The sequence below is a fragment of the Pelodiscus sinensis genome, chromosome 17, assembly GCF_052426305.1.
Source record: "Pelodiscus sinensis isolate ZL-2025 chromosome 17, ASM5242630v1, whole genome shotgun sequence".
Classification (NCBI taxonomy): Eukaryota; Metazoa; Chordata; order Testudines; family Trionychidae; genus Pelodiscus; species Pelodiscus sinensis.
In genome coordinates, this window is record NC_143068.1 from 22,634,293 (window position 1) to 22,662,013 (window position 27,721).

Here is a 27,721-nt window from a genome sequence, read left to right on the forward strand (position 1 = left end):
CACTGTTCAAATGTCTCCAGATTCTCTTTATTCACTACAGGAAAGCTTCAAAACTGATTATAAAGAAAATACTTCAAACAGTTCAATGTGCAAAGAAAACGGAACCGTGATATGAGATGCACCCCAGAGGTGTTCTAAGTGCTCCACAGATAGTTAATATAACATGGTGCATCTTCCTTGAAGCCTGAAATCAAAGGACTCCAAGCTCTATGGAAGCCTCAGCTCCCACTGAGTTCAACAGGCCTGACCCTGAAATGGAAACTTTGCCATAAACCCACATAGGACTGAAAGGACTGAGTCAACAAGTCCAGCCCCTTGCTTCTGCAAGCAACCCTGTCATCTAAACCCATTCATAAATACATACCTAAATGTGAACAGAGTGCCCAATAACACCTAAAAGGCACCAAGCACCCTTCAGGATCAGCCCTAAGGACACAAACCTTCTCTCATTGAAGGCAATCAGAGCTTTGCCCCAAATTTCAAGAGGTACAAAATTGGCCCTTATGTGAGACCAAGAACCCCACATTCAATAACAAAACCATGAGGGGGAGGGAGGTGCTAGCCCTCCAGACAATGGGTTATTATCAATATGGACAGAAGGCAGTTTGAACAGACTCATTTTGCATGTCTCTGGCTGGCTGCTTAGCTGGGTTTTTTAACAATACACATATGTTAATTCTTTTTTGAATTCTTGTATTTGGTGGGCTCTCACTGGCAAGTCTCAGGGAAGGAGGGACTTGGAAGAAGAGAAGACAACTGACATGGTCAAGGTCAGCATGGCTGCTCTGAAGCTCAGGACGTTCATCGAAGGAAGCGTGGGGACAGAGACAAAGTGACTTGGTCAGCCAGTCTTCTTCAGAGAGCCCTGTTGTATATTGGGTTGTAGATATAGATCTTGTTGTTATGGTAACTGAGTAGGTCACTGGGGTCAGCCCAGCTAGTCTGGGCTTGTTCTAGTGAGTTTTGTGCTATGCAATAAAATGGACACTTGCACCTACTCCAGCTCTCTGCCTTTCCACTGATTTCTTCCTATACTCTGAAACTCCCCACGACATAACAAGCCCAGAGTGTGGGTGGATATGAAGGGGTTTTAGCTTCAGCTTCGGCAGGTGAAGCAGTCCATGAGGGGCTTTACTGACTGATCAGAAGGTCAGCTGGGGCTGTTACTTTCAAACTTCATGCCAAACCATGATCACATGACTTAGGCTCAGGGGCGCGAAGGCCAGTTCCGAAGAGTCAGATGAACAAGAAGCTGTGAACAGAAGGACAGGAACAAGTGTCCAGCTGGCGAACTCTCCTCCAGGTTCCTCTGCACCAGGGATTCCCCATGGCCTGCCAGTGCAGCAGCTGGTTCCTGGAAGGAACAAGGCAAAAGTGGGAGGAAAGGGATTAGTGCATTAATTCCTTCAAGGACAGCAGCTAAGTGCATCATGTGCCATCATTGACACGGGTTCCAGCAAGGCTGCTGGACAGGAAGCTGGCTGCTCCGGAGAAGCAGCCAATCGCACAGCCATAGTTTGAATTCAGCCAGTAAATCCTGATGCTTCCGTCTCTGACATCAGTTTGCACCCACTGGGCCTGATTCTGATCTCACACGGATGTAAATTGGATCAACTCTACAGATACCAATGGGGTAACATCAGTGTAAAATAAGATCACAATTTGTCCTCTTGTACTGAAGCATTTGATAAGTTGCAAGCCACAGACAAAAATCACCTCATCAATCCACAGTCGCCAGCCTCTACCAGACCCCTGTGAAGAATGGATTTTTTGGTTCACTGGCAATTGAGTGATGGAGAGATTTTTTTTTAATTTGTTACTGCTCAAACAAAATGTTTTGTTTCAATTTTGAATATTTTTAGTCTTTAAAAATATTAATTGAACAAAACATTTCAAACAAGAAAAACACAAATGTTTGTGTTTTAAAAATGGCAAAATGAAATGTTTTGATTTGTTTTTTATTTTTAGGTTTCCAATCAAAACAAAGTGGTGAAATCTTCAAGGAATTCATGAAATATTCTGGCATTGCCAAAAATGTTTTGTGCAAAAAAAATTGTCTAGCTCCTTCGGTATCCTGCCCTTTCTTGGACAGAGCTCCCATTGTCCCCTACAGACATTGAACATGTACATGTTGTGCTACATAGAGCCATACAGTACTGGTCTGTTTGTTAAGCAGGAAAGTTAAAACATCACCATCACCTTCTGAACTATTTTTTCCCAGTTTCTGAATGTTCCCAGCAAGTTACTGGATGTGTGTATCCTGAACTGACTAGATAAATGTTCCATTTAAACAAATGTTTTAAAATACTTACCCCTATGTGTAGATCAGGGGTTCTCAAATTTCATTGCACCATAACCCCCTTCTGAGGATAAAAATTACTACATGACCATAGAAGGGGGAACCGAAACCTGAACCTGCCCATGCCCCACTGCCCCAGGTAGGGGGACAAAGCCTGAGTCCCACCACCCCAGGTACAGGGACCAAAGCTACAGCCCCAGGACTTCAGCCCCAGGCAAGAGGCCTATAACCTGAGCCCCGTTGACCAATGCTAAAGTGTGCATTCAGCTTCAACCCGAGGCCCTGGCAAATCTAAGCCAGTCCTGGTGACTCCATTAAAATGGAGTCACCAAAGAGTGAGGTCCCAACCCATAGTTGGAGAACTGCTGGTACAGACATAGCCTTTGCGAGTCCCAACTCACATTATTAGATATACTTGCTTGCTAAAAAGAGCAGCGAAGCCACGGCAGCCTGGGCAGCAGCAGCACAAGGTCACCATGCCAAGTACACACCCAAAGGGTTCAGACAGGCCGGTACTCAGTACAGCCAGCCTGTGCTGCCACTCACCACTGCCTATGATCCCTGGGACTCGCACCCTAGTTCTCTTCTAGGCGTATACCCTTAGTACTGGCACAAAAGGTGCTGGCCAGACAGACGGGAAGCTTGAAATTTAGCCATAGTCAGAAAAGGTACAGTGATCGTAGGGCTGATGGAAGGTGCTAGATTGACACAGAAAAATGTGGTTTTGGGTTGACTGGAACTATTGGGTCAAACTCAGTGAATAGTTTTGTCTGGGGAAAAAAATCCAAAAAATTGAAGTGTTTCATTTCAATACTTTTGAAATGAAACATTTTGACTTTTTTCCTTTTAACTCCGCTTTATTTAGAAATTTAGCAACCTTTCTTAAAAAATTAAAAAGCACCTGAAAACAAAAGAGGTAACACAAACAAGTAATTTTGGGTTGAACTAAATATTGAATTTGACCCAAAACAACTTTTTTGTTTGTTTGGCCATCTATGCAAAAAAATCAATTATTCACTCGACTCTAACATCTCAGGAAAGCTACATTTTTATTTTTAACAGAGACAATCTTTGATGGCAACCAGAAGTACTGAAATGAAACACTTAAGGGTTTTTTTGGATTTCTTCCCCCGACAATCTATTCACTGAGTTTGTCCCAAATGTGCCAATTGTTCTTGTCAACCCAAAACCATATTTTTCTTTGAATAATTTGTTCAAAAAATTTCACTCCGTTCTATAAAGCTATCAGTGTAGATCATGCTATTCACCAGAGTGCCTGGTAAAGGAGGAAGGGTCTCTTTCCATATCCCTTGGAAGGAAACTGTGGGCTGCAGATATTTTTCATTTCACCTTGTCTGATGTTCCTTTCTGGTCCTAGGGTTTCCACCAAAAAACTACATTATTTCAAGCTTTTACATTTTATTACACTTTTTAGACTCCTCTGGCAGCATCAGTTGGGTTCACTGCTCTTTATCTAAAGATCTTTGCAACCTTCATACTTAACAAGCAGGGGAAGAGGGGGAGGAAAATAATCTAACATGACTTGTTCTCATTAAAAGCCATGGGCAGCCTCTACCTAAAAAGGCTATTACTGGCAGTAGTAGTGGGTGGGTAATATATAGCATGTTTTCAAGACTCATAATCCTTGTTTATGGTTAGTATTTAAAACAAACCTATTCATTTCAATATTAAAGTGAGCTATAGGAACCTTCCCCCCCCGCCCCCCCCCCCCCGGCCTGCCATTTCTAGTGCTAGACTGCCTTGCAGTTCCCTTGTGGGTTTTTTAAATAAGTTACAAACAAAATTAAATTGCACCTGTTAGATAGACATAATTATGAAGAGAACTGAGTGAGAGAAAAGTGGAGGAGCAGTGTGGTATAATGGTTACAGCAGAAGAGTGGCGCATCAGAACTCTATTCCTCCACTGACTGCGTGGCCATGGGTAAATCCCTTCTCCTCTCCTTTGGCCCATCTGTACAACACAGTTAGTACTTGCAGAAGCAATTTGAGATTCCTCAGTAAAAGGTGCTATAATGCAGAGATACTTTTTGATTTCCAGTTACACTAGCTACCAGTCCTCAGTACCAAAGCTTACATTGCAGGGGATGAGGCAGATATACAATACTCTGAACCACCCAGTTTGGGTCACTTTTGGAAACACAGGACAGGCTTAGATGAGCCATAGGTCCTCCCCATTGTTCTTACAGCAGCGACAGCCAGCAAATGGATTTGATTTTATTTGCTGGCCAGTGGGAGGACTATTCAACTGGGCCAGATGACAGGAGAGCCTTTAAAAAAATCATGACTGTGCTACTTAAAATTAGGAGGCAGTGCGATTTAGCAGACTGAGTTCTCATCCTGCCTCCGCCACTGGCTCACCACGCAACCTTGGCTCAGACTTTTCATCTCAGTCTCGCTCTCCTGTAAAATAATGATTATAATATCACCAATCTAACTTACAGTGTGCAATGAGGATCACTTAACATATGCACAGAGCTCTGAAGACATACAGTGCAAGGTGAGCACAGGGTATTATTAAACTGGGACAAATCTCTCCAAGCAGCTCAAGGAGGAGGAAAAATCCAACATAAAAACACACTAACAAAGCAGGATTCAGGGCTCTTACTTTTTGCTTCCACTGCCATCCCCAGAGCAGTGCAGGCTTTTGGAATCCAGAGCTGGATGCTGGCACTCCACACAGACTGTGTGCCCTTTGCTGAGATACTGCATCCACTGAGTATAGGAACTGTTTCCCTGCAAACAGCCTTCTGTGATGGCCATGAGCTGGAATTCGACACAATACCTGCAGCAGAAAAAGAAGTGGGTTGTGCCCACAAAAGCTCATGATACCATCTACATGTTTTGATAGTCTCTAAGGTGCTGCGGGACTATTTGTTGTTTTTTAAGTTTTTCCAGTTACAGACTAACTCCGCTACCCCCTGAAGCTGCAGCAGAAATGACAGTCCCAGCTAGATCTACAGCTGCGTTACAAACCTACCAGCGACCTAGAGACCCAGAGCAGAATGGTCGAACAAAGACCATGTTTAAAATAGGGACGTGCATCATAAAACCATATGCATTTATTCCAGTGAGTTAGGCTGCATTACAACACTCAGCTCTAATCTAAGTGCTTTCGACCCACAGATACCAAAGTGTTTCTCAAAGGAGGGTAAGTATGAATGATGCCCCTTTTTATAAACAGAGAAACAGAGGCATTAAGTTCTTGATCAATGATACACAGCAAGTAAATGGCAGCTCTAGACATAGAACTTAGATCTGTTGATTCCCAGGACAGAGCCCTGACCATTGAACCATACTGCCCAGTTTGGATTATTTATGGTAATTCTTCAGTGGAAACCAAGAAATCTCATAATATTCTTTCACCGTACATGTTGAATCTCTCTAGTCCAGCAAACTCTGGTCTGGCAACATCTGTGGTCTGGCATGATTTTAGTTAGCCACATATCCACTTATTATGGGTATGGCCTAGTGTCCCCTCTAAGATTTTCCATCGGTTAGCGGAGTGAGTTTTGTCTTGTGCTCCAATATTGAGGTCGTGTGCACTTCTTTGGATGTGTGTCACTGTGGTACCCACTAGTTACTAACAAATATCTTTTATATATATTTTTAAATGTTATGGAAAAAAGAATACTAACACAAGTGATAATTAACAAGGTGGATGACTTTAAATTAATGGAAAATTTTCAGGCGCCATATGGTGTCTTTTGATATGCAAAAGAGTATATACAGTCTCTCCTGGAAAAGTGATCCTTTCTTCATCCGCTGCAGAAATTGGATGTTTTCTCAGCAGTCTAGGATTATGCCCCATTTGTGAAATATTTTGTTGAAAGTCGCTCCTCAGCACTCCTCGGACTCCTTGATTTTGCTTTCCATTTCTGATTTATGTGAACAAGGGTTTGGTTCTTTTGAGTTACTTTCAGGCTATATCTTGCCATGGACTTTTAAATAGATCTCAGCATTGATTTTAATGGGCAGCTTTGCTTTTAAATGATAGCACAATAGGACCAAACTCTTTCTGTAGATTTTGTGATAAAAGCCAGTGGTCCAATTTATTGCACTGTTGCCGTCAGCCCAGTTCTGTATACTGGAGAGATGCCCATGTGAAGGAAAAAATAAACCTTTGTTCAGTCACTTATGCTGAGCCACACTGAGGCCAGGCCAGGGAAGAGGCCCTGCCACTGTATTTAAGCTAGGACCTTTTAATGTAGCTGGCTACTGTAGAATATGAGAGGACCACTGGATATGGGCTGTTGCTCCTTTGTAATATGAGGTTTGTGCCACATCACCCTGTGCTGTGCATTGTTTCAGAGGGAACCGGCAGGGACAACCTCACCATACCCCAGCTCTAGCCAGAGAAAGCTGGGGCAGCCACCCACCATATGGGCCATGCAGCCTTCTGCCAGAGTGGGAACCAGGGCCACAGTAAGGCTGTCCCAGTAGGGACAACCTCAATGCACCCAACTCCAATCAGAGCACAACAGGGGCAGCAGCCCACCAGAACCGACCACCACCACTCACCTACCAGCAGGAAACGGAGTGGTGAAAGTTGCTGTACGGCTCTGCAAATGAGGAGGATGGGCCTACTTTTTTTGTGCTGTAGCCGTGGTGGCATTTCAAAGGGGCAGCACCGCCCTATTGACTAATCGAATAGAAAATACAAATATGCATCAACTATTCAATTAGTGAAATACACGCTACTTAACATCCTTAGTGCAAATCAGAGCCTGAAGCAGAACCTCAACACTTGCCAGTAACTGCACTATGTAAATGTGACACTGGAGGGGAACTTGAGGCAGGAGCTTAAGGGGGCCAAACACATTAGCTGAATCTCCCTCCAGCTCTTGGTGCAACCTAATCGATTAGTACAATAACCTGCCTCCTACGCAGCAGGGACACCAAAACTCTACTCTGCTGGTCCCCAGTTACCAGAATCCCCAACGTCAAAGCTAATTTGCATAAAATGCAGGCAGATGCACCAGACTTCATCTTTAATATAAAGGTGCTGCTCACAAAGACTAGAGACTCAGCATGCTGGAGCTGGAATCTCCACAGACCATGCTTTTCCTTTAATGCTGAGGATAATTATGGTTCACACTGTAAATGGCCACCCCATTATAAAACTAAAGATCAATGCTAAACCGTGAACAAGAAACACAAACAAACAGATACATATGGGAAAAAAACCAAGGGGTTCACAAATGCACTTGTCTTTGACAGCAATTAATAGGCATCAAGGGCCTATATGGTTGAGATAATGAGTTCCTATGTCAGTAATTGATTTATTCAGAGAACTATGACTGTGTGCAGCCCCAGTAACAGTGCATACACAAGCACATTTTTCTGAATATTTAGGCCACGGTCTATGCTGGAAGTCTATTCCTGGCACAATTTAAAAAAGCAAAGACAAAGCAAGACTGAGAGCCACCCCGCCAGCAAGTCCACATGATGGGAAAAAAAGGCACTGTACACAGAGAGAAACAGGTCAAAGGAACAGGCTGAAATGACTAATCTTTGCGTATGATATTCTAAATAGCAACTACATTAAATAGCTACAACCAGTTTTACAGCTGTGAAGCCCCACTGACCTCCATGAGTTTACTCTCCAAGCAGAGTCAAGACCTCTATGTTGTGAAGCTGGTGTTGCACTGGAATCAGGATTTAAGGGTTTGTGGGACCTGGACTTACCACTATTTCCAAGCTCACACTTCGGTATCCACACTAAATTATAAACCTGGGTTCACACTTACAGATCCTGTGGGTCTCACAACCATGCTAATGGGTTCGTACTGCATCACACAAACCTTCTGACTTGGGTCTAAGGTTTGACCTGTGGCCACAATGCAAAATGTCATTGTGGAACTCACATTTTGACCCACCCCCGTACCCAGGCCACAGAAGTTGGGTCCTCATTTGTATATGGATCAGAAAGGGCTTGGGCTCAGTCACAGAGCAGACTTAGCAATCAGTGCAGATACAGATTAGACGCCTTCATCCTGTTGAACATTTGCTCTGATAAGAACAGACCCTGGGGGCAATCCTGGACACACTGAAGCCAATGAGAAAAAATGTAGGATGTGTGATTACCCTGTAGCACTCAGCCCCGTACTTACCCCGCTCCTTCGTTTTCCTTGGATGCAGCTCTCTTTTTCCTTGCTTTCCCATAACCTCCTGTGGTTATTAATGCCGGAACTGTGCACAAAAAGAAACAGCACACGTAGCAAGTGACACTACTGCACTAAGGCCATTTGTGCCTGTCAAACAGTAAAGATCAGGGCTTTGATGGTCTTTAACAGCACATAATTTTTACTTTGGCAGAAAATCAAAGACAATTCTGTATTATTAGTGAATATCCAGTATTTGATTGGAGAGAAATTTATATTCATCTCTTTTTACTACCTGAGGGTATGTCTACACTACAAAGTTAATTCGAACTAACAGACGTTAGTTCGAATTAACTTTGACAGGCGCTACACACGCGAACCGCCAGTTCGAACTTAATTCGAACTAGCCGAGCGCTTAATTCAAACTAGGTAAACCTCATTCCACGAGGACTAACGCCTAGTTTGAATTAACTAGTTCGAATTAAGGGCTGTGTAGCCACTTAATTCGAACTAGTGGGAGGCTAGCCCTTCCCAGCTTTCCCTGGTGGCCACTCTGGGCACCACCAGGGAAACTCTTCTGCCCCCCTCCCGGCCCCGGAGCCCTTAAAGGGGCACAGGCTGGCTACGGTGCCCGTGCCAGGTGCAAGCCTGCCAGCACCCAGCCAGTAGACCCTGCACCTGGCACGGCTCGAGCCAGCCACCCGCTGCCACCCAGCCCTCCGCCTCTTCCCGGGATCAGGCTGGCGGCTCCCGGGAGCCTGCCCAGGTCCGCAACAGGCGGGCGCCCGCCTGGTCTAGTGCGGACATCGTGAACCTCATCCATGACCTCCGCACTAGGCACAGGAAAGTGGCCATCTAGGGCAGGATAGCTGCCAGCCTGGCCACCCAGGAGCAGGTTTGAATGAAAATCAAGGTGGTCCAGTGAGACCCACCGACCCTGAGCCCTGAGCTTAGAATGGCCGTACTGGGTCAGACCAAAGGTCCATCTAGCCCAGTAGCCTGTCTGCCGACAGCAGCCAACACTAGGTATCCTGGAGGGGATGGACCGAAAACAATGACCAAGCCATTTGTCTCGTGCCATCCATCTCCAGCCTTCCACAAACAGAGGCCAGGGACACCATTTCTACCCCCTGGCTAATACCACTCCATGGACCCAACCTCCATGACTTTATCTCACTTCTCTTTAAACTCTGTTCTAGTTCTAGCCTTCACAGCCTCCTGCAGCAAGGAGTTCCACAGGTTGACTATTTGCTTTGTGAAGAACAACTTTCCGTTGTTAGTTTGAAGCCTGCTACCCATTCATTTCATTTGGTGTCCTCTAGTCCTTCTATTATGGGAACTAATGAAGAACTTTTCTTTATGCACCCTCTCCACACCACTCATGCTTTTATAGACCTCTATCATATCCCCCCTCTGTCTCCTCTTTTCTAAGCTGAAAAGTCCCAGTCTCTTTAGCCTCTCTTCATATAGGACCTGTTCCAAACCCCTGATCATTTTAGTTGCCCTCCCCTCTCCCACCCTCTCTCTTCCCCTCTCCCACCTCCTTTTCCCAGTTTCCCTGAGTTTTGTTCAATAAAGAGAGTTTCTGGTTTTGAACACACATGTCCTTTATTTTGTACATTAGGAAGGGGGGTTAGGGTGGGGTAAGTGGAAGGAGGTGAGGGAGGAATGGGGTACGAGCCCCCAATGGGGAGGACTGGGGTGGCTCTGCGGGTTGCTCGGGGTGGAAGCTCTCCTGCAGCGCCCCGATTGACCCGCACCCCGAATGGCAGCCTGCGGCAAGTGCATCCAGGCTGATGGCCGAGTGCTGTGATGTGCCGAGTGTGGGCACTCAGGGCACTCCAAGCCAGGACTGCTTGCAAGCGGGGAACCCCTGAGAACTGTCTGTCCGGGGTGAGAGTAGGGTCCCTTTAAGCACAGCCCTCGGCTAGCCTGAGACAGCAGCTCCACGCTCTAAGTCCTAACCTGATGCCCTGTCAGCACTGCTTCCGGCCATCTTTAACCTCGGTTCAGGGTCCACTCAATGTGGACATGCTAGTTCGAATTAGCAAAATGCTAATTCGAACTAGTTTTTAGGTCTAGATGCACTAGTTCAAATTAGCTTAGTTCGAATTAACTAATTCGAATTAAGTTAGTTCGAATTAGTGCTGTAGTGTAGACATACCCTGAGAAAGGATGGTTGCTTATTTTTTTTTTTTATTTAAAATATTTTTACCCCACCTCTCTATTTAAAATATTTGAGGCGGCTTACAAATTTGTATTTATTTATTTTTTAATTTGATTAAAGCAGTGGCAACCAAAGGAGAACAAAATCATGGTTAATTTAATACCAACTATCAGCAGGTTTGAGAAAGCTGATTTAAAATAACCCTGAATTCATAAATCCAAGTGAGTAAAAAAGTCAAGGCCAGATTCTGGTCCCAGAGACGCCAACAAAAAAATCTGAAGCATCAGTGGAGCTACTGGAATGTCGATGTATTTGAGATGAAACCAGGTTTCACTCCAGATTTACATCCGAAACTAACATGCAGTGTCCAAACCAAAAGAGAAACTGGATTGGAGTCTGGTGTTACCTTTCCTCTGATGGGTGCCATTCCTACATGACCTTTGTAGCTGATTTATAAATATACTGCTCCATACCTAAGGCAAATATTCCCTCCTGCTTGCAAGAATTTTTCCAATTAATTTCACAGGAATTACTCCAGATTTATATCCATAAATTAGCTCAGAATCAGATCCCTAGGCTACGTCTACAGTGGCATGATTTTGTGCAAGAACTCTATTGCAGAAGAGTTCTTGTGCAAAAACTCTTCCAGAAGAGAGCGTCTACACTGGCCTGTACCTTTGCACAAGAGATGTGCTTTTGTGCAAGAGCATCCATGCCAGCGTAGATGCTCTCTTGCACAAGAAAGCTCTGATGACCATTTTAGCCATAGGGCTTTCTTGTGCAAGAAATTCATGTTGCCTGTCTACACTGGCCTCAGTAGGAATAAGAGATCCTCCGGAAAAGGGCTTTATTCCGGAGGATCGCGCCAGTCTAGACGCTTTTTTTCCGGCTTTTCTCCAAGCCGGAAAAAAAGCGGCGGACATGTTTATTTAAATCCGCGGGGGATATTTAAATCCCCCACGGATTTCCCTATCCTGACTTACCTCTTTTGCATAGCTTTTCCATGATTAGGGGCCAGTGTAGACGTAGCCGTTGTGTTTTCAATGTACTTACTAAGGGACTGTTTGCACTCAGCTCCTTGCTGGTTCCAGTACTCCACGCATCCAGCCTTCTCCTCCAGAGGAGGACACGTCTCGCCTCCATTTCTAGGCTCCTGCACGACATATCTCCTCCGAACTCGGTACGTTGCCTGACAAGGCTCTGCACAGCTGCTCCAGTTGCTCCACTCAGATACAGCACAGGGCACCTCTGGGAGTAGGGTGAGAAACAACCATGTAGGCTGCAGAAATCATGCACGCTGCACTTCCTGGGATCTCTGGCTCGGTTCAGCATAGCAGCCTCTCCCCAACTAAAGTAGTAGGATGCTGAGTTTGTAGCCAACCAAGACCACCTGCCATATTCAGTTGCCCGGGCCACTTCCCAATGGTGGAAGGCCCCATGCACTAATTATGGGGAAGTACTTGACCCTGGAGGAAGTTTCAGCAACTCAGGCTGATCTGTGTTAGGAAGTTTTGCACCCATGTTGCCATGCTGCAGCAAATCTCTATGGAAGCACTGCTGTAAAAAGAAGCCTACGCTTAGTCCAATTTGAAATCAGAGTATGTTCCATTAGTGTAAGACCCTTTTATATTCTCTGGTGCAGCACAACTGACCTGGGAGGGTTGTAATGGTGTAACTACAGCCATGCAAACATCCCTAATGTAGACAAGCCAACAGATCCTTAATTCAGACATCATATGGTGCTTGATAAACAGCAGTAGAATCTCTCCCACTATCTAGCAATGTTTTGAGTGGCTTGTTTCCCTTCTCACACCAATAAGCCACTTTCTCATCCTAATACCATGCTCAGCCCCGAGACACGCACACACTCTGGCTGTGTTGAAGCTGAAGTCATGGACCATGTGTATTTGCTATGTGTTGTGTGCCCTGGGGGTAAACAGAACAAAAACATTTTTCACTAATATTTGATCTTTTAAAAAAAATAAATTATAGAGTTTAAAGCCAGCAGGGAACCATTAGATATCTAGTCCAATCTTCTCTTTATCACAGAGCATTAAATTTCATCCACTTACCCCTGCAGTAAGCCTAATTATTTGGGTCTGGCTAAAGCATTTATTTCAGAAAGTCATTCAGGCATCATTTGAAAACATCAAGAATCCAGTGCTTCCCTGTGTAATTTTGTTCCAATTGTTAGCCGTCCTCTTGGTAAAAAATTGTGTCAAATATCTCATTTGGATTTGGTATCAACTGGAAAAGGACAAATATAGTGCCCATCTATAAAAAGGGAAATAAGGAAAACACAGGAAACTACAGACCAGCCAGTTTAACTTCTGTGCCAGGGAAGATAATGGAGCAAGTAACTAAGGAATTCATCTGCAAACATCTTGAAGATAATAAGGTGATAGTTAACAGCCAGCATGGATTTGTAAAGACCAAATCATGTCAAACCAATCTGATAGCTTTCTTTGATAGGATAACAAGTCTTGTAGATAAGGGAGAAGTGGTGGACGTGGTATACCTAGACTTTAGTAAGGCATTTGATTTGGTCTCGCATGATATTCTTATCAATAAACTGGGCAAATACAACTTAGATGGGGCTGCTATAAGGTGGGTGCATGAATGGCTGGATAACCGCTCTCAGAGAGTAGATATTAATGGTTCACAATCATGCCAGAAGGGGTCCCACAGGAGTCTGTTTTGGGACCTGTTCTGTTCAACATCTTCACAACAATTTTGATGATGGCATAGAGAGTACGATTATTAGTTTGCAGATGATACCAAGCTGCGAGGAGTTGCAAGTGCTTTGGAGGATAGAGTCAAAATTATCTGGACAAACTAAAGAAATGGTCTGAGGCAAATAGGATGAAGTTTAATAAGGACAAATGCAAAGTACTCCACTTAGGAGGGAACAATCAGTTTCACATATACAGAATAGGAAGTGATTGTCTAGGCAGGAGTCCTACTGAAAGGGATTTAGGGGTCATAGTGTACCAAATGAGAGTCAATAGTGTGACACTGTTGCAAAAAAGCAAACATGATTCTGGGATGTATTAACAGGAGTGTTGTGACCAAGACAAGAGAAGTCATTCTTCCCCTCTACTCTGTCCTGATTAGGGAAGTTAAATGTCAAGTAACTGACTAATCAAATAGTCAATGCATTTTGCTTCGACTATTCGATTAGTCAATAGGGCGCTTCCACCTTTGAAGTGTAGCAACAGCCCTAGCTGTTGAAGTCTGACCCCTGGCTCCACATGGCACTGCTGCTTTGAAGTGACCTCTCTTCTTCCCCGCCTTGCTGTCTCTTCCTGATAGAGACAGCAAGGGGGGGAGCAACTAGTCGACTAGCCTGTCGACTATCCAATAAGCAAATGCTTATCAGATAGCTGATTAATCGTTCACATCCCTAGTACTGATTAGGCCTCAATTAGAGTATTGTGTCCAGTTCTGGGCACCACATTTTAAGAAAGATGTGGAGAAACTGGAGAAGGTCCAGAGAAGAGCAACAAAAATGATTAAAGCTCTAGAAAACATGACCTATGAGGAAAGACTGGAATAACTGGGTTTGTTTCGTTTAGAAAAGAGAAGACTGAGAGGAGACATGATAGCGGTTTTCAAGTATTTAAAAAGGGTGTTCCAAGGAGGAGGGAGAAAAATTGTTCTCCTTGGCCTCTGAGGATAGGACAAGAATCAATAGGCTTAATTTGCAGCAAAGGAGGTTTAGGTTGGATATCAGGAAAAACTTCCAAACTGTCAGGGTGGTTAAACACTGGAATAAATTGCCTAGGGAGGTTGTGGATTATCCATCACTGGAGATATTTAAGAGCAGGTTGGATAGATGGTGCTTGGTCTTGCCATGAGAATGGGGGACTGGACTTGACCTCTCAAAGTCCCTTCCAGTTCTAGTATTCTATGATTCTTTGACTTGCAGCCATTAGTTCCTGTTCTGCCTTTCTTCTTTTAGAAAAAGCAGCATTTCTGGGTTTATTCAGTGAATGTTTACATTTTCCATTGTCTCTGTTACTGCTAATTTGGGAAAAATGTAGGCAGAAGAACCAAGGGTTCCATCTTCCCCAGGGTCTCTCATCCACCTGGTGGCAGTTACCCATCCCGTAAGCTGCTATATAGTGAAAATTCATCATTTGTAGAGTAATTTGAGATCCTCAGAGGCAGGACACTAAGGCACCGGTTTTCAAACTTGGGTCGCAGACCCATCGGGGTAAGCCATGGCAGGCCGCAACACTTTGTTTATTCAAGCATCCATAGTCACATCACTTTGTGGAAATGGCACCCACAACCAACGGGAGCTGTGAGGCTTCAAGACTAAAGACACTTGAATAAACAAGGCGTTGCAGCAGGGCTGGCCTTACCATGAGGCGAATGCCTCAGGTGCCAGACTGTGCGGGGAGGAGGGCGCTACTAGGACCCAGAGTGTAGAAATGTGTGTCTGCTGCTGGTGCATATGTATTATCTCTGCTCTAGATGCAAGAGATGGTGGAGTGCTGTGCTGGAGGAAGGAGGGCACAAGAGACATAACAGGCAGGGAGGAGAAAAGGTGGCATGGGGGGGTCATTTGAGCTCCCTGCCTCAGATGCCAAAATGTTGTGGACTGGCCCTGCATGCAGGCCCACTAGCAGCCTACCCAGGCAGGCCTGCAACCCAAGTTTAAAAACTGATGCACTAAGGGGGACAGCCCTGGAGTGGGACTCAGGAATCCTGGGTTCTAGTCCCAGCTCTGCCACAAGCTAGCTGTTGTGTCCTTAGCAAAGCCATCGCCCCGCTCTGTGCCTCAGTTTCCCCATCTGTAAAATGGGACAAATGATACTGTCTTAAGTGCTTTGACATCAACAGATGAAAAGCAATATATAAGAGCTATTTATTATTTTTACATGCTAATATTATTTCCCTCTTATTTCTGTTTCTACCATACATCTGTATGTAGACACTAGGGCTGTGTCTACACTACAAAGAAAAATCGGAAAAAGACACACAATTTGCAAACTGCAATTTGCGTATCTTTTTTTGTTTTTCTTTCAGAAGAGGCTTTTCCAAAATTTGGCACAGCTACACAGCGCCAAATTTGGGAAAAACCTCCTCTTTCAGCAGATCACGTCTTCCTCATACCACGAGGTTTTCAGGGATGGCGAAAGAATATGTCCGCTTTTCTGAAAAAAAATTTTCGGAAAAGCAGACGTGTTCCTTGGATGCGGCATAGCTTTTCCGGAATACCTCTGGTATCCCAGAAAAGAGCTGCAGTGTAGACATAGCCTAGATGAACAGACCATTTAATTTTATTTACTGTTCTTTCTTCTTATTTACTGTACTTTGAAACAAGAAAGAAAGGTTTTAAAAGTATCACATCTGATGCGTTGTTTTTTTGAGAGAGTTTTCTGACCTGCTGATGGATGTTTCTACTAACGCTGCCTCAACCCCTTTCTCTTGGCAGCTTTTCTACAGTTCAATAGTTCTCACCCATACAAAAGTTCTCCTTATATCATCTCTAAATTTACACTTTCGCTTTAGGCCAATTGCTTCTTAGACTGTGCCTCCCCCACCTCTTTTATATTATACCCACTGCCTTTGGCTTTCACATCCCTCTTGCCTTTCACTGGGATATAGGAGAGACTGCAGACAAATGTTTCATTTTGGTGAATAAAATAAAACAAACACCAGTGCATCTGAACTGCCCACATTCGGGTTTCAAAGGACTTTGCAAATGTGAATGAACTAAGCTTAAGGATAGGGGAAATACATCACCTCCATGTTACTGATGGGGAAACGGAAATCACAGAGAAAGGACAATCCGCCCTTCAAGAACAAGTCTCAAGTCCAGTTCCCACACTCTGCTCACTAAATCACTCCCCTCTGCCTTTTTTCCTTTTTTTGGTTGCCTGATTCTATTTTTTTTCAACATCTCCATAGTTTGAAATCATCAGCAAGTTCCTCACCGCTACTCCATTTTTAATCACCACTTCCCTTCCAATCTTGACATCTCTGCTGAGGTTGCCACTTGTCCTCAGGGCTCTTTTGAAATGTATTGTGATTTTATTCCTCAAAGAAGGCGCCACTGTAGATCACTAGACCAGAGCAGACAAGACATCATCACAAGAATCTCTCATCAGTTCCAGCCCTGGCCCCCACCTCCATGGACAGGACTCTGTCAAAATTATGTTCAGAAATTTAAACTTCCAATATAATAACGATGACATGATCAAATGTGAACTCCTGAGTAATAATCAGAGCTCTGCCTTGAAGCTGAGACCCAATCTTGAGAAGTGTCAGTGGTCTCATCTCTTATTCAAATCCATGAAGAGTTTGGGGTGTAAAACACTTCACAACTCTAAGCTCTTGGCACATATCCTTGAACAAGTCACAGTGCCTCAGTTTCTTCTCCAGTAAAACTCAGATAATCTTTAATTATTGAATTAACTTTATTTGAAAAATGCTGTTTTTGTTGTCTTTAGAATGTTACAGGGGATGTTCCCATTTCCCTAGCAAAAACTTAAAAAATACTGAGGCACCACCTGTAATATAAACATATCTGAACCCTTCACTGTGAAACCCTACTTCAATACAGGTTGTACCTCCCTTAACTAGCATTCTCCTGGACCACAGAGCCCAGGAATAGGGAAGTGGGGCCGCAGGGCAGGAGTGGCGGGGAGGCGTGGAGACTCACCCGGGTGCCAGGGCGCAGGGCATGGAGGAGTGGGTGGCGCAGAAGGGACCTCTGGCCCCTGCGGTCAGACGGTAGCAGGGGCCCAGCAATGGCAGCTGCAGAACTCTGGCCCCAGCAGCAGCGCTTGAGTGCAGGATGGCAGCACAGGCTGTGGAGCTCCAGCCCTAGCCGAAGCCAGGGAGCTCTATCCCTAGCTATGGAGCTCCAACCCCAGCGGCAGCCATGGCCGGGCAGGCAACAGTGGGCCTAGGCTGGAGTCCTAGCCAGGGGGAGCAGGATGGCATGGGCCATGTTGGGAGGGACCTCCCCTGATCCAGCATACCCCTCATTAGGGACCACTCAGGTCCCGAGGCTGCTGGACAAGGGAGGTCCAACCTGTATCAGTAATTAGCATTAATGAGCGAAATAAATGAGATGCTGCTCTGAAGATGCAGCAATGCACAGCAATCAATCCTAAATGTTCACTGGCTTGTATAACAGCCAACATTAATCCTCAAATTAATTCTCTTCACAATCACCCGCTCTTTGAGCCAAGTTTGGCTTCAGATATTAATACCACACTTTAAATATTTCATTTTAATACTACTTGGATAAAGTAAGTCTGTAGTGGTGGGGGGGGAGAATCTGTTGGAAACAGTCTACTGATATGATTCAATACCAAATATATCTGAATTCCTTGCATCCAATAGAAATGAACCATAAGAAATAACTTTGTGCAAAGATATCAGTATACAGAAAACAACCATGTAATTTTGGACATAAGTTTGTGGCTAGTGCATTGTTATACCTACAATATGCCACTAGATGGTACTGCTTCAGAATACAGTACTATTATGATGAATAAACAATCAACAGGTAATATTCATAACAAGTGGTTTGCTCAAACATTAGCAACGTTTGCAAAAGTGACCTTCAAAGGGAGAAAATTGTATTTGCCTTTTATATTTTATTATGCTTGAGAAAGTTTCTCCTCTCCCCCGCCCCTCCCTAGTTTTATACACACAAGACATTCAGCTGTTATCATTCCTCATTTTTGAGAGGAAGACTCTAAAGTCAACTGGGAAACTTGGAGTGTTATGTAACAAGTATTATTTGGATTACAGTAATGTCTGAAGGCTCCAATCATGTTCAAAAACCCATTATGTTAGAGGCTACAGAAACATTTCAGAAAAGACAAACCCCTGCTCCAAAGAATTCACAACTTAATGGAAACAAAGGGCAAGGGAGGACAGGTAACAGTAATGGAATCGCATAGGTTACATAGATCAAGTATTCCAAAGCCAAAACATTGGATCAGCTGCTCAATCAAACCAACATTGGGAGTGGCACCTGAGAGGGAACAGGATTCACAGTCAATTATGGGATTTTGGGGACCACATCCTGAAAGAAACCTTTCCCAATACCCTTTTTGTGAGATTGTGGGTTGTTTGAAGTCCACAAACTCATCATTGGAAGCAAGTACACCAGACCCTGCCAGAACAACAAATGCAAAACCTGAAGATATATTATCTCCACTGCTACAATAATCAACACCCCCCACAACATGCCTTTCAAGATCCTTAAGTCCTACACATGCCTATCACAACACAAGGTGTCTCTTACTCAGTACACTAAATATCCTAATAACAACTATGTGGGTAAAGGAACTATGTTCTATGCTCTCAAACGAGCTCAGGGAGAAAAATGACGAGACACAAAAATCTGTCATCTGTGAGTAGACATGATCACTCCATGTGTGATCTCTCAGTGCTCAGGAAACCTGTGCAGCACCTTCAAAATATAAGCCAAGGAGCGTAAATTCAAAATTTGGTTAGATACTAAGAATTATGCTCTTAGGACAGGTCTACAGTACAGCCGAAAGTCTGTCGCAATTCCAGCTATGTAAATAATACAGCTGGAGTCGACATACCTTAAGCCAAGTGTCGGCGCTTTCCCCACAGCTGGAGATCGACAGGAGAAATGCTCCTGTTGACTTCCCTAATGCCTCGCAAATGCAAGGAAAACCACAATCGATGGGGGCACCCTCAGCGTTCAATGTAGTGGGTCTTAACTAGACTGGCTAAATTGAAGCCAGAAGACTGACCGCCGCAGTGTCGATTTCTGCGGCAATGAAGACATGCCTTTAATAAAGACATTGGATTCAGGGCTCATTATAGAAACTGACAACCCACTATACCTCATATGCCCTATATAACTGTAGAGGTGTTAACTGTTCACTTCACCTAGAATGGTCTCTAAATGCTTAAGAGCCATTCCACTTTACATTTAGCTACAACACTGAGTCACCCTTTCCCAGACCTGAAGAAGAGCTCTGCATAACTTCAAAGCTGACCTCTTGCACCAACAGAAATTGGTGCATTCAAAAAATATTACTTCATTCACTTTCTCTCTAATTAGGTTTTAGATGCACAATCAGGAAGAAAACTGTGCTAGTTAATATTTCTCAGACTGAGAAATCTTCGGCTTCAGTCATCATGTCTTCCAAGGAGGCCTGTGGGGAAGATATAACCTAAGAAAAGCACGTGTTTTTTAAATAGGGGAGGAGCAAGAGGTTTGGGGGAGGCTGTTTGCTCTCTGTAGTCCTTTTAACCCAGGACATCAGCAGCAGGTCCTCCCTTAAATAATTGCATTGGCATGGCTGCACTGCTGTAGCCCTTTAATGAAGATGCTCTAAACCAGTGTTTCTCAAAGTGGTCCACAGATCCACTCTGAGAAACCTGCTAACTGGCCGCTCCTGTTTATTTATTGGCTCGGCAGCCATGGAGCATCATGGCTCCCTTTGGCTCCGGTTCACCATTTGCAGCCAAGGGGAGCTGCGGGAAGCAGCAGCCTGGCTCACACCACTTCCCGCAGTTCCCCTTGGCTGCAAACGGTGAACCAGAGCCAATAGGAGCCGTGAGGCTCTGTGGCTGCGGAGCCGGTAAGGAAATAAAGGGAAGTGGCCAGTTAGCAAGTTTCTCAGAGTGGATCCATGGACCATTTTGAGAAACACTGCTCTAAACCAATGGCAAGAGCTTTTCCCGGGAACTTAGTTAATCCACCTTTGTAAGAGGTGGCAGCTTTATTGGTGGGAAAAGCTTTCCTGTGGTCTAGGCGAGATCTACACCAGCACAGGTATAACTAAATCATTTGGCTAAGTCTACACTGGCACTTTACAGCGCTAGGGATGTTAAATTTAAATTAACTGGCTAATCAAATAGTCGATGCAATTTGCATCAACTATTCAATTAGTCGATAAGGGTGCCTCCAAATTTGAAGTGCAGCAACAGTTGCTACACTTCAAAGTCAAAAGCGCTGTGGGGAGCACTGGCCCCGTGCTCCCCCCGGCGTTTCAAAGCAGCAGCGTTGCATGGAGCGTGGGGTCTCCATGTGGTGTTTCAAAGTGGCAAACCTGGGCTCCATGCAGCACTGCTATTTTGAAACGCCATGTGCAAAGGGTCTGGCCATGGGCTTCACACGGCGCTGCTGCTTTGAAGCATTTCCTCCACTTCCCTCCCTCTTGCTGCCTCTTTCTGATACTGTGTCAACTAATCTTTCACATCCAGAGCTGGATTACCCAATAGGCAGGCTAAGCACGTCCTTAGGGCACCAGCAAAGCAGGGGCACCAAAAAATAATGAGATTTTACGGTATAGTATTGTTTTTACTTTGAATTACATATGGGGGGGGGCACCATAATTTTTTCAGTGCTTAGGGCCTCTAAAGGTCTTAATCCGGCCCTGCTCACATCCCTAAACGGCACTGGAATTATCTGGCTCAGGGCTGTGAAAAAACACCCCCTGAATGCAGCAAGTTACAGTGCTCATAAAGCAGCAGTGTGAACCAGCCTCCAGTACTGGGAGCGGCTGTGATTCCAACACCATTAACTACTCCCCTCGTGGAGGTGGTTTTCATAGAGCACGGGGACATCTGTTTCCCAGTGCTTGTACAGTGGCCACACTTTCCTTTTACAGCGCTTTAAACTTTTAAGTGTAGTCAAAGCCTTAGAGGTTTATTCACTGTCCCAGTCAGCCAACTTGTCAGGTGCTTTCCTTCCTGCAGCAGCACTGCGAGATGAGCTGAATATTTTGTTGCCTTCTCATAAGAACGGCCATACTGTGTCAGACCAAAGGTCCATCTAGTCCAGTATCCTGTCTGCCAACAGTGGCCAATGCCAAATGCCCCAGAGGGAGGGCACACAACTGGTAATCCTCACGTGGTTCCTCCCCTGTCACCTCACTCTCAGAAATTGCTCCTTTACCTAGAGTGCAAGTGCTTAGGGACAGGGAATGTCATTCTATTATGTGTCTGGGAAATGGCTAGTCCAATGGCACAGAGGTCTCTAAGCATTTCCCTGCAATGATTTCCCTGCAGACAGCACTGGTGATAGAGAATGACAACTCCGAGAGGCAGTTCCTAAAACCTAGCAGCCCTATGTTGAGTCTCCTCAAGCCAACAATACTCATAGAATCATAGAATACTAGGACTGGGAGGGACCTCGAGAGGTCATCGAGTCCAGTCCCCTGCCCTCGCGGCAGGACCAAATACTGTCTAGACCATCCCTGATAGACATTTATCTAACCTACTCTTAAATATCTCCACAGATGGAGATTCCACAACCTCCCTGGGCAATTTATTCCAGTGTTTGATCACCCTGACAGTTAGGAACTTTTTCCTAATGTCCAACCTAAACCTCCCTTGCTGCAGATTAAGCCCATTGCTTCTTGTTCTATCCTCAGAGGCCAAGATGAACAAGTTTTCTCTTTTAGATATCTGAAAACTGCTATCATGTCCCCTGTGACGGGGAAGAAGCTCCCCGCACTGACAGCCCCTCCCCCGGAGAGGCGCCGAGCGGCGCAGCGGAGCGGAGCCCGGTGGAAAGCTCACGGGGAGAGGAGCGGGGGCGCGCAGCCGCAGGCGCGCCGGGCACGGCGGGCGGCGGGACCCAGGAGGAGGCGGATGGGAGACGCCAGGGCGAGCGGCACGCCCCTGGCGTGCCGGCTCAAAAAGGGGAGGGGCCGGAAGGACAAGAGGCTGCCGGCATTCACTTTCCCTTGGCAGGCAGCCAGGAGAGCGGAGCCGGAGGAGCCAGCGGGACGGAGGAGGGAGACCGGACCCGCGCAGCCCTTGCCCTGGGCAACGAGACTCCCCAGCCGGGGGCCAGGAGGATTGCGGCCGCAGACGGACGGCCACGCGCCCTGCACCCCGAGCGGACCGAAGGTCGAGCCTGGCGGAGGACCAACCCCCGCCGCGGGGTCGTGAGCGGGGCGGAGAGCGGGGGGCCCGCCCGAGCCCGCGGGCTGGGCGCACGCCCAAGCGGGGCGGCCACCGACCCCGGGCCAGGACAGGAGGCTCAGGACTCGGGGAGCCGAGACTGTGGGTGAGGGGTATAGGCGAAAGGGGGGCCCGGCAGCGGGGCCGCTGACCGGGGGGGCCCGACTTCGCCACATCCCCCCTCAATCTTCTCTTTTCTAAACTAAACAAATCCAATTCCTTCAGTCTTCCCTCATAGGTCATGTTCTCTAGACCTTTAATCATTCTCGTTGCTCTTCTCTGGACCCTCTCCAATTTCTCCACATCTTTCTTGAAATGCGATGCCCAGAACTGGACACAATACTCCACCTGAGGCCTAACCAATGCAGAGTAGAGCGGACAAATGACTCTTGTGTCTTGCTCACAACACACCTGTTAATGCATCCCAGAATCATGTTTGCTTTCTTTACAACAGCATCACACTGCTGACTCATATTCAACTTGTGGTCCACTATAACCCCTAGATCCCTTTCTGCCATACTCATTCCCAGACAGTCGCTTCTCATTCTGTATGTATGAAACTGATTGTTCCTTCCTAAGTGGAGCACTTTGCATTTGTCTTTATTAAATTTCATCCTATTTACCTCAGACCATTTCTCCAGTTTGTCCAGGTCATTTTGAATTATGACCCTATCCTCCAGATTAGTCACAACCCCTCCCAGGTTGGTATCATCTGCAAACTTAATAAGCGTATTTTCTATACCAATATCTAAATCGTTGATGAAGATATTGAACAGAGCCGGTCCCAGAACAGACCCCTGTGGAACCCCACTTGTTATGCCTTTCCAGCAGGATTGTGAACCGTTAATAACTACTCTCTGAGTACGGTTATCCAGCCAGTTATGCACCCACCTTATAGTAGCCCCATCTAAGTTGTATTTACCTAGTTTATTGATAAGAATATCATGCGAGACCGTATCAAACGCCTTACTAAAGACTAGGTATACCACATCCACCACTTCTCCCTTATCCACAAGACTCGCTATCCTATTAAAGAAAGCTATCAGATTGGTTTGACATGATTTGTTCTTTACAAATCCATGCTGGCTGTTCCCTATTACATTGCCACTTTCCAAGTGTTTACAGATGATTTCCTTAATTACTTGCACCATTATCTTCCCTGGCACAGAAGTTTAACTGGTCTGTAGTTTCCTGGGTTATTCTTATTTCCCTTTTTATAGATGGGCACTATATTTGCCCTTTTCCAGTTCTCTGGAATCTCTCCTGTCTCCCATGCTTTTCCAGCTAGAGGCTCAGATACCTCCTGTATCAGCTCCTTGAGGGCTGTGGGTGGTGGAGTCTCAGTGGGTGGTGGAGTCTCATCTCCCCTCCTGCACTGAACAGCTCAGAAGGAATGACCTTCCAAGCACACTTTCTGACTCTCTAGAGTCGAGGTGGGGAAAAGGTTGGGGGCCACTGACCACAGAAAAAAATCAGCTGGGGGCCACACCCAAGTGAGAAGCAAAAAGAAAAAAAAGTGGCCTCCGACTGAGGAGAAAGACACTCCCCAAATTCCATTTGCACACCAGGCCCTAGGGGGGACCAGGCTAGTAGTTTTTGTGTGCTCCAGCTCCATGGAAGAGATGGTGAGGACGGGGGGGGCTGGAGTACCAGCGCAGGCTTCCAATGTTAGGGGGGAGTCCCAACCCTCAGGGGCCAGATCCAGCAAGCCAGGGCCGGGCCTTAGGTTCCCCACTTCTGCTCTGGAGTAACTACTTCTTGCAGAAAAGAAAAGGGAAAAAATACCCACCCTGACTGCAACTTTCTTCCAAGATATTTGTTCATACACACCTCACCCTTCCCACAGGCATCGAGGATCATGAGCTGCCATGCATGCTAAACATACACACCACTAGGACTATATGTGCCCCCTTCGGCTATACAGATGCTGCTGGGCTGCATGTCCATGGTGCAACTGCAGCAGCTACCAGTGTTGGTGCTACTCTAGGGCATAGTTCCTGGGAATTATGACGTGTCTACACTTCAAATACTCCCCGCATGTGAAACTGTTCAATCCCCAGTGGACCTGTTCCCACCTCACTGAAAACCATCATGACTTCTAGCACCAACAGCATGGGCCCTCTTCACTGGCAGCCTCAGCCCAGAGGAGCCAAGTCAAAAGGTGACAGCTCTTCCCTCATCGCTGGTTTTAAACCCTCCAGGTCAGGGCTGAAACAATGAGGATGTAGTCTGCATTGTTGGAATCCATGGGGGCACCGGAGTTTTCCGTCTCCAGAACTGCCAACCCAGCCCCATTTCCCAGCATTAAATTCCGTTTAAAACGGGTTAAACAAAGTCACTTCCCACAGGGAACTTTCTGTCTGCATGAGGCAAAACTTTGCTAGAGCAGAGCCAAACGGAGGAGAAAATATAGAAAACATGACGAGGCCATCTAAGAATGTTATCTGAGGGCATGAGGCTATGAGGAAATTGTGGGAAACAGGAAGGTGATTGCGACAATCTCTGGAAAAAGTTACCTCCCTGATTAAAGATTTGCACTTTGCTCTAAAGTGTTTTACTGCCTGTTCCACTCCCCTCCAGTTCTGCACTGTACAGCAACATGAAACACACAGCTGCCCACGGGCTCGTGGTCCAGACGGCTCAAATCCCAGCACGAACCCAGACCAGACATGTACAGTTTGAAAGTCAGCGCCATCTCATCTATCCCTGCGCTTTGGGGGAGCCCCGCTGTGCCCCCCCCCCAACCATCCTATGAACAGGACAGTCCCGCATACTGAGTTTAGCCCACAGGGCTCAGGATGGTCTGAGGAATTACCTCAGGGACCTGGCATGGGACAGCAGCAGAGGTCGGGCCACACGGCACTCACCATGGCAGCAGGAGCAATGTGGCTTGGGGGAGCAAAGCAGAGCAGGCTGAGACCAGGGGGCTCTGCTTACCACCACCACCGCAAAGTGGAGTGGGCCAGTTAGGAGATGGGCAGCAGAGGAGAGCGGGCTACTGGGTCGCACCACTTCCCATGGCTCCCATACCACCTCAGTGAGTGAGGGGGGGCAAACCCTGCTGCTGCTCCCCAGCACCAGCCCCCTGGCAATCACCAGGGCCATATCTCTTTGGGGGAGAGGGCACTAGAGAAGGTGTGCAATGTAGGCAGAAGGAAGCAGAGCAGGGGCGGGAAAAGGTGGAGCAGGGGTGGGGTAAAGTGAGGACAAGCAAAGATGGAGTGTAGGGGAAGGGATGGAGTGGGTGCAGAGTGGGTGTAAAGCAAGGGGTGGGGTTTAGTGGAAGGGGTGGGGAGAGAGCAAGGGAAGGGGTAGGGGGATTGCCCTGTGCCCCACACCTCCCTAGGGATGGCCCTGTTGAGAGTGTTCTGATTTCTGGGGAGCCCCAGTGATTTACTCAAGCAGAGGTTCTAGTTCTACAGTTAGCAATTCATTCATGAGAGGAAAGCTGCTTTTGTGATTTAAGCACAGGATTGGGATTCAGGAGACCTGGGTTCTTTTCCCATTTCTATTACAGACTTCCTGTGAGACCTTGATAGCAAGCCATTTAATCCAGTGTGCCTCAGTTTCCCTCTCTGTAAAATGGAGTTATTACTTCCTTATTTCACAGATATTTCTGGGGCTGAATTAATATCTGTAGTGGTGCCCAGATACTATGGCATTCAAATAATAAACCACATCTGAATAGCCTCCTGATATGTGCTGAAGGTCAAATGAGCCTAATCCGGAGGACAACAAACTTACCTCAAACTGTTTTACCTACTCATTACAAACAATGCCTGTAACTGGAGGAGATGTGAGACCACCAGTCTGTGGACTGTGTACATTTGTGACCGTCTCTTTTGGTTTTTCTCCTACAGTTAGTTCCCTCTGTTCTTGGTGTGGAGGTCATACCCAGGAACCAGGTGAAATGCTTTAGAACATAAGACATTCACGGGGGTCACACACCTGCCACTCAACCCACAAGGGGACTGGACTGAGGGCAGGTGTGGGTTTTCAAACTGCTGTGAAGCCATTTTTTTAATGGACTTCATTTCTTCTCCAGTTGTGTATGTCCCTTCAACTCCCTTTGGCATTCCTGAACAGCAGAAAGGGAGGAGGGGCCGTGCAAGGGAAACTGCCAGGAGTTTACACCAGGCTAGGAAACGCATTGTGCTCTGGCTGCCACTGAACACCCCGGGCCACTTTGCATCTTTCAGATGGGACCAGCAGCACAAGTCCCAAATTGGTGAAACATTAAGCCAAGCCCTGAGGAGGCCCCTGGCTACTCTACATGCCCCCCCCTCCCCACTTCTCCCGCACGTGGGTGCTCACAGCCTCGCCTAGGGGGTGGCACCTCCCCACGGCACCCACGGGTGCTGGACTGCTTCCAAGTGACTGATGGGTGCTGACTGCTCAGCACCGCGGGGTCTGTCCGGATCAGGCCGGGCGCTCACCCACCTGGGCAGGCCTGCGGGTAGTCGTGGCAGCAGTCCATGGTGCGGGCACACGCCTGGTCGCAGTAGCAGGCGCCGTGCGATCGGTCCGGTCTCCAGCCGGTGCTGACACAAGCCAGGTCTCGGCCCCGGCAGCAGCGCCCCAACTCGGCGCAGCCGGTCTCCGCCCCGGGCGCCCGCAGCAGCAGCAGCAGCAGCGCGGCCGCCACCCAGCCGGGACCCCGAGCCATGGCCGCTGCCGCCGGGGCACCGCGTGGGGAGCGGCGGCCAGGTGCTGCCGCGGCGGAGCCGGGTGAGCGCTGGGGGGAGGCGGGGCCAGCAGCTGCTCCACTCGGCCGCCTCGCCCCGGGCAGAGCTGCGGGGAGGGGCCGCATCCCACCGCCCCCAGGCCGGGCGGGACCCGAGAGCCCCCCGCTCCGCGCCCGCCCCCTGGCCACGTGCGCCCCCTGCTGCTGCTGCTGCCTTCCACCCAGAGCCCGGGGCAGGACTCGTGTCGTCCGCGCACCCCCCATCGGTTCCCCTGCCTCGTTCAGCAGCGCCCAGCCCAGCAAGGAGCAGCCGGAACGGCCTCTGACGAGCCGGTGCCACCCCACAGCAGGGTCAGCCAGCAGCGCTAGGGAAGGGTTTGTATTAGGACAACTCGCAGCACCGAGCAGCGCTTCAGAGCAGAGACTGGACCGTGTGAGCAAGGCCTGGGTCGGCGGGGACCCGGGCTCTGGCAAGGAACCCCACCGCTCTGGCAGTACAGCTAGGTAACGCGCCTGACCCTGTG

The 27,721-nt window shown here is 47.0% G+C and overlaps 1 protein-coding gene across 2 annotated transcripts; it reads right to left on the bottom strand.

The window, feature by feature from the left end:
- LOC102455659 (somatomedin-B and thrombospondin type-1 domain-containing protein-like) lies at positions 1–27,440 on the bottom strand. 2 transcript variants are annotated; one of them, XM_006132261.5, is made up of 5 exons: positions 26,954–27,431; positions 11,642–11,836; positions 8,431–8,509; positions 4,926–5,102; positions 1–1,354 (listed from the first exon to the last, which is right to left on the bottom strand). In XM_006132261.5, the coding sequence occupies exons 1-5, from the start codon at positions 27,321–27,323 to the stop codon at positions 1,237–1,239; spliced, it is 939 nt and encodes a 312-aa protein (XP_006132323.3). In that variant the 5' UTR covers positions 27,324–27,431; the 3' UTR covers positions 1–1,236. The 2 variants fall into 2 exon arrangements, with proteins under 2 accessions (XP_006132323.3, XP_075757343.2); XM_075901228.2 differs by lacking the exon at positions 4,926–5,102 and having other exon boundaries at positions 26,954–27,440.
- Positions 27,441–27,721: the final 281 nt, after the last annotated feature.

Excerpts from the sequence above, each read along its gene's own strand:
- LOC102455659 (XM_006132261.5), bottom strand. The coding sequence starts at position 27,323 with ATGCGGCCCCTCCCCGCAGCTCTGCCCGGGGCGAGGCGGCCGAGTGGA. Across the intron at positions 11,837-26,953 it reads CTACCCGCAGGCCTGCCCAG|AGGTGCCCTGTGCTGTATCT; the intron begins GTGGGTGAGCGC and ends CCCTACTCCCAG. Across the intron at positions 5,103-8,430 it reads AAGGAAAACGAAGGAGCGGG|GTATTGTGTCGAATTCCAGC; the intron begins GTAAGTACGGGG and ends TTTCTGCTGCAG.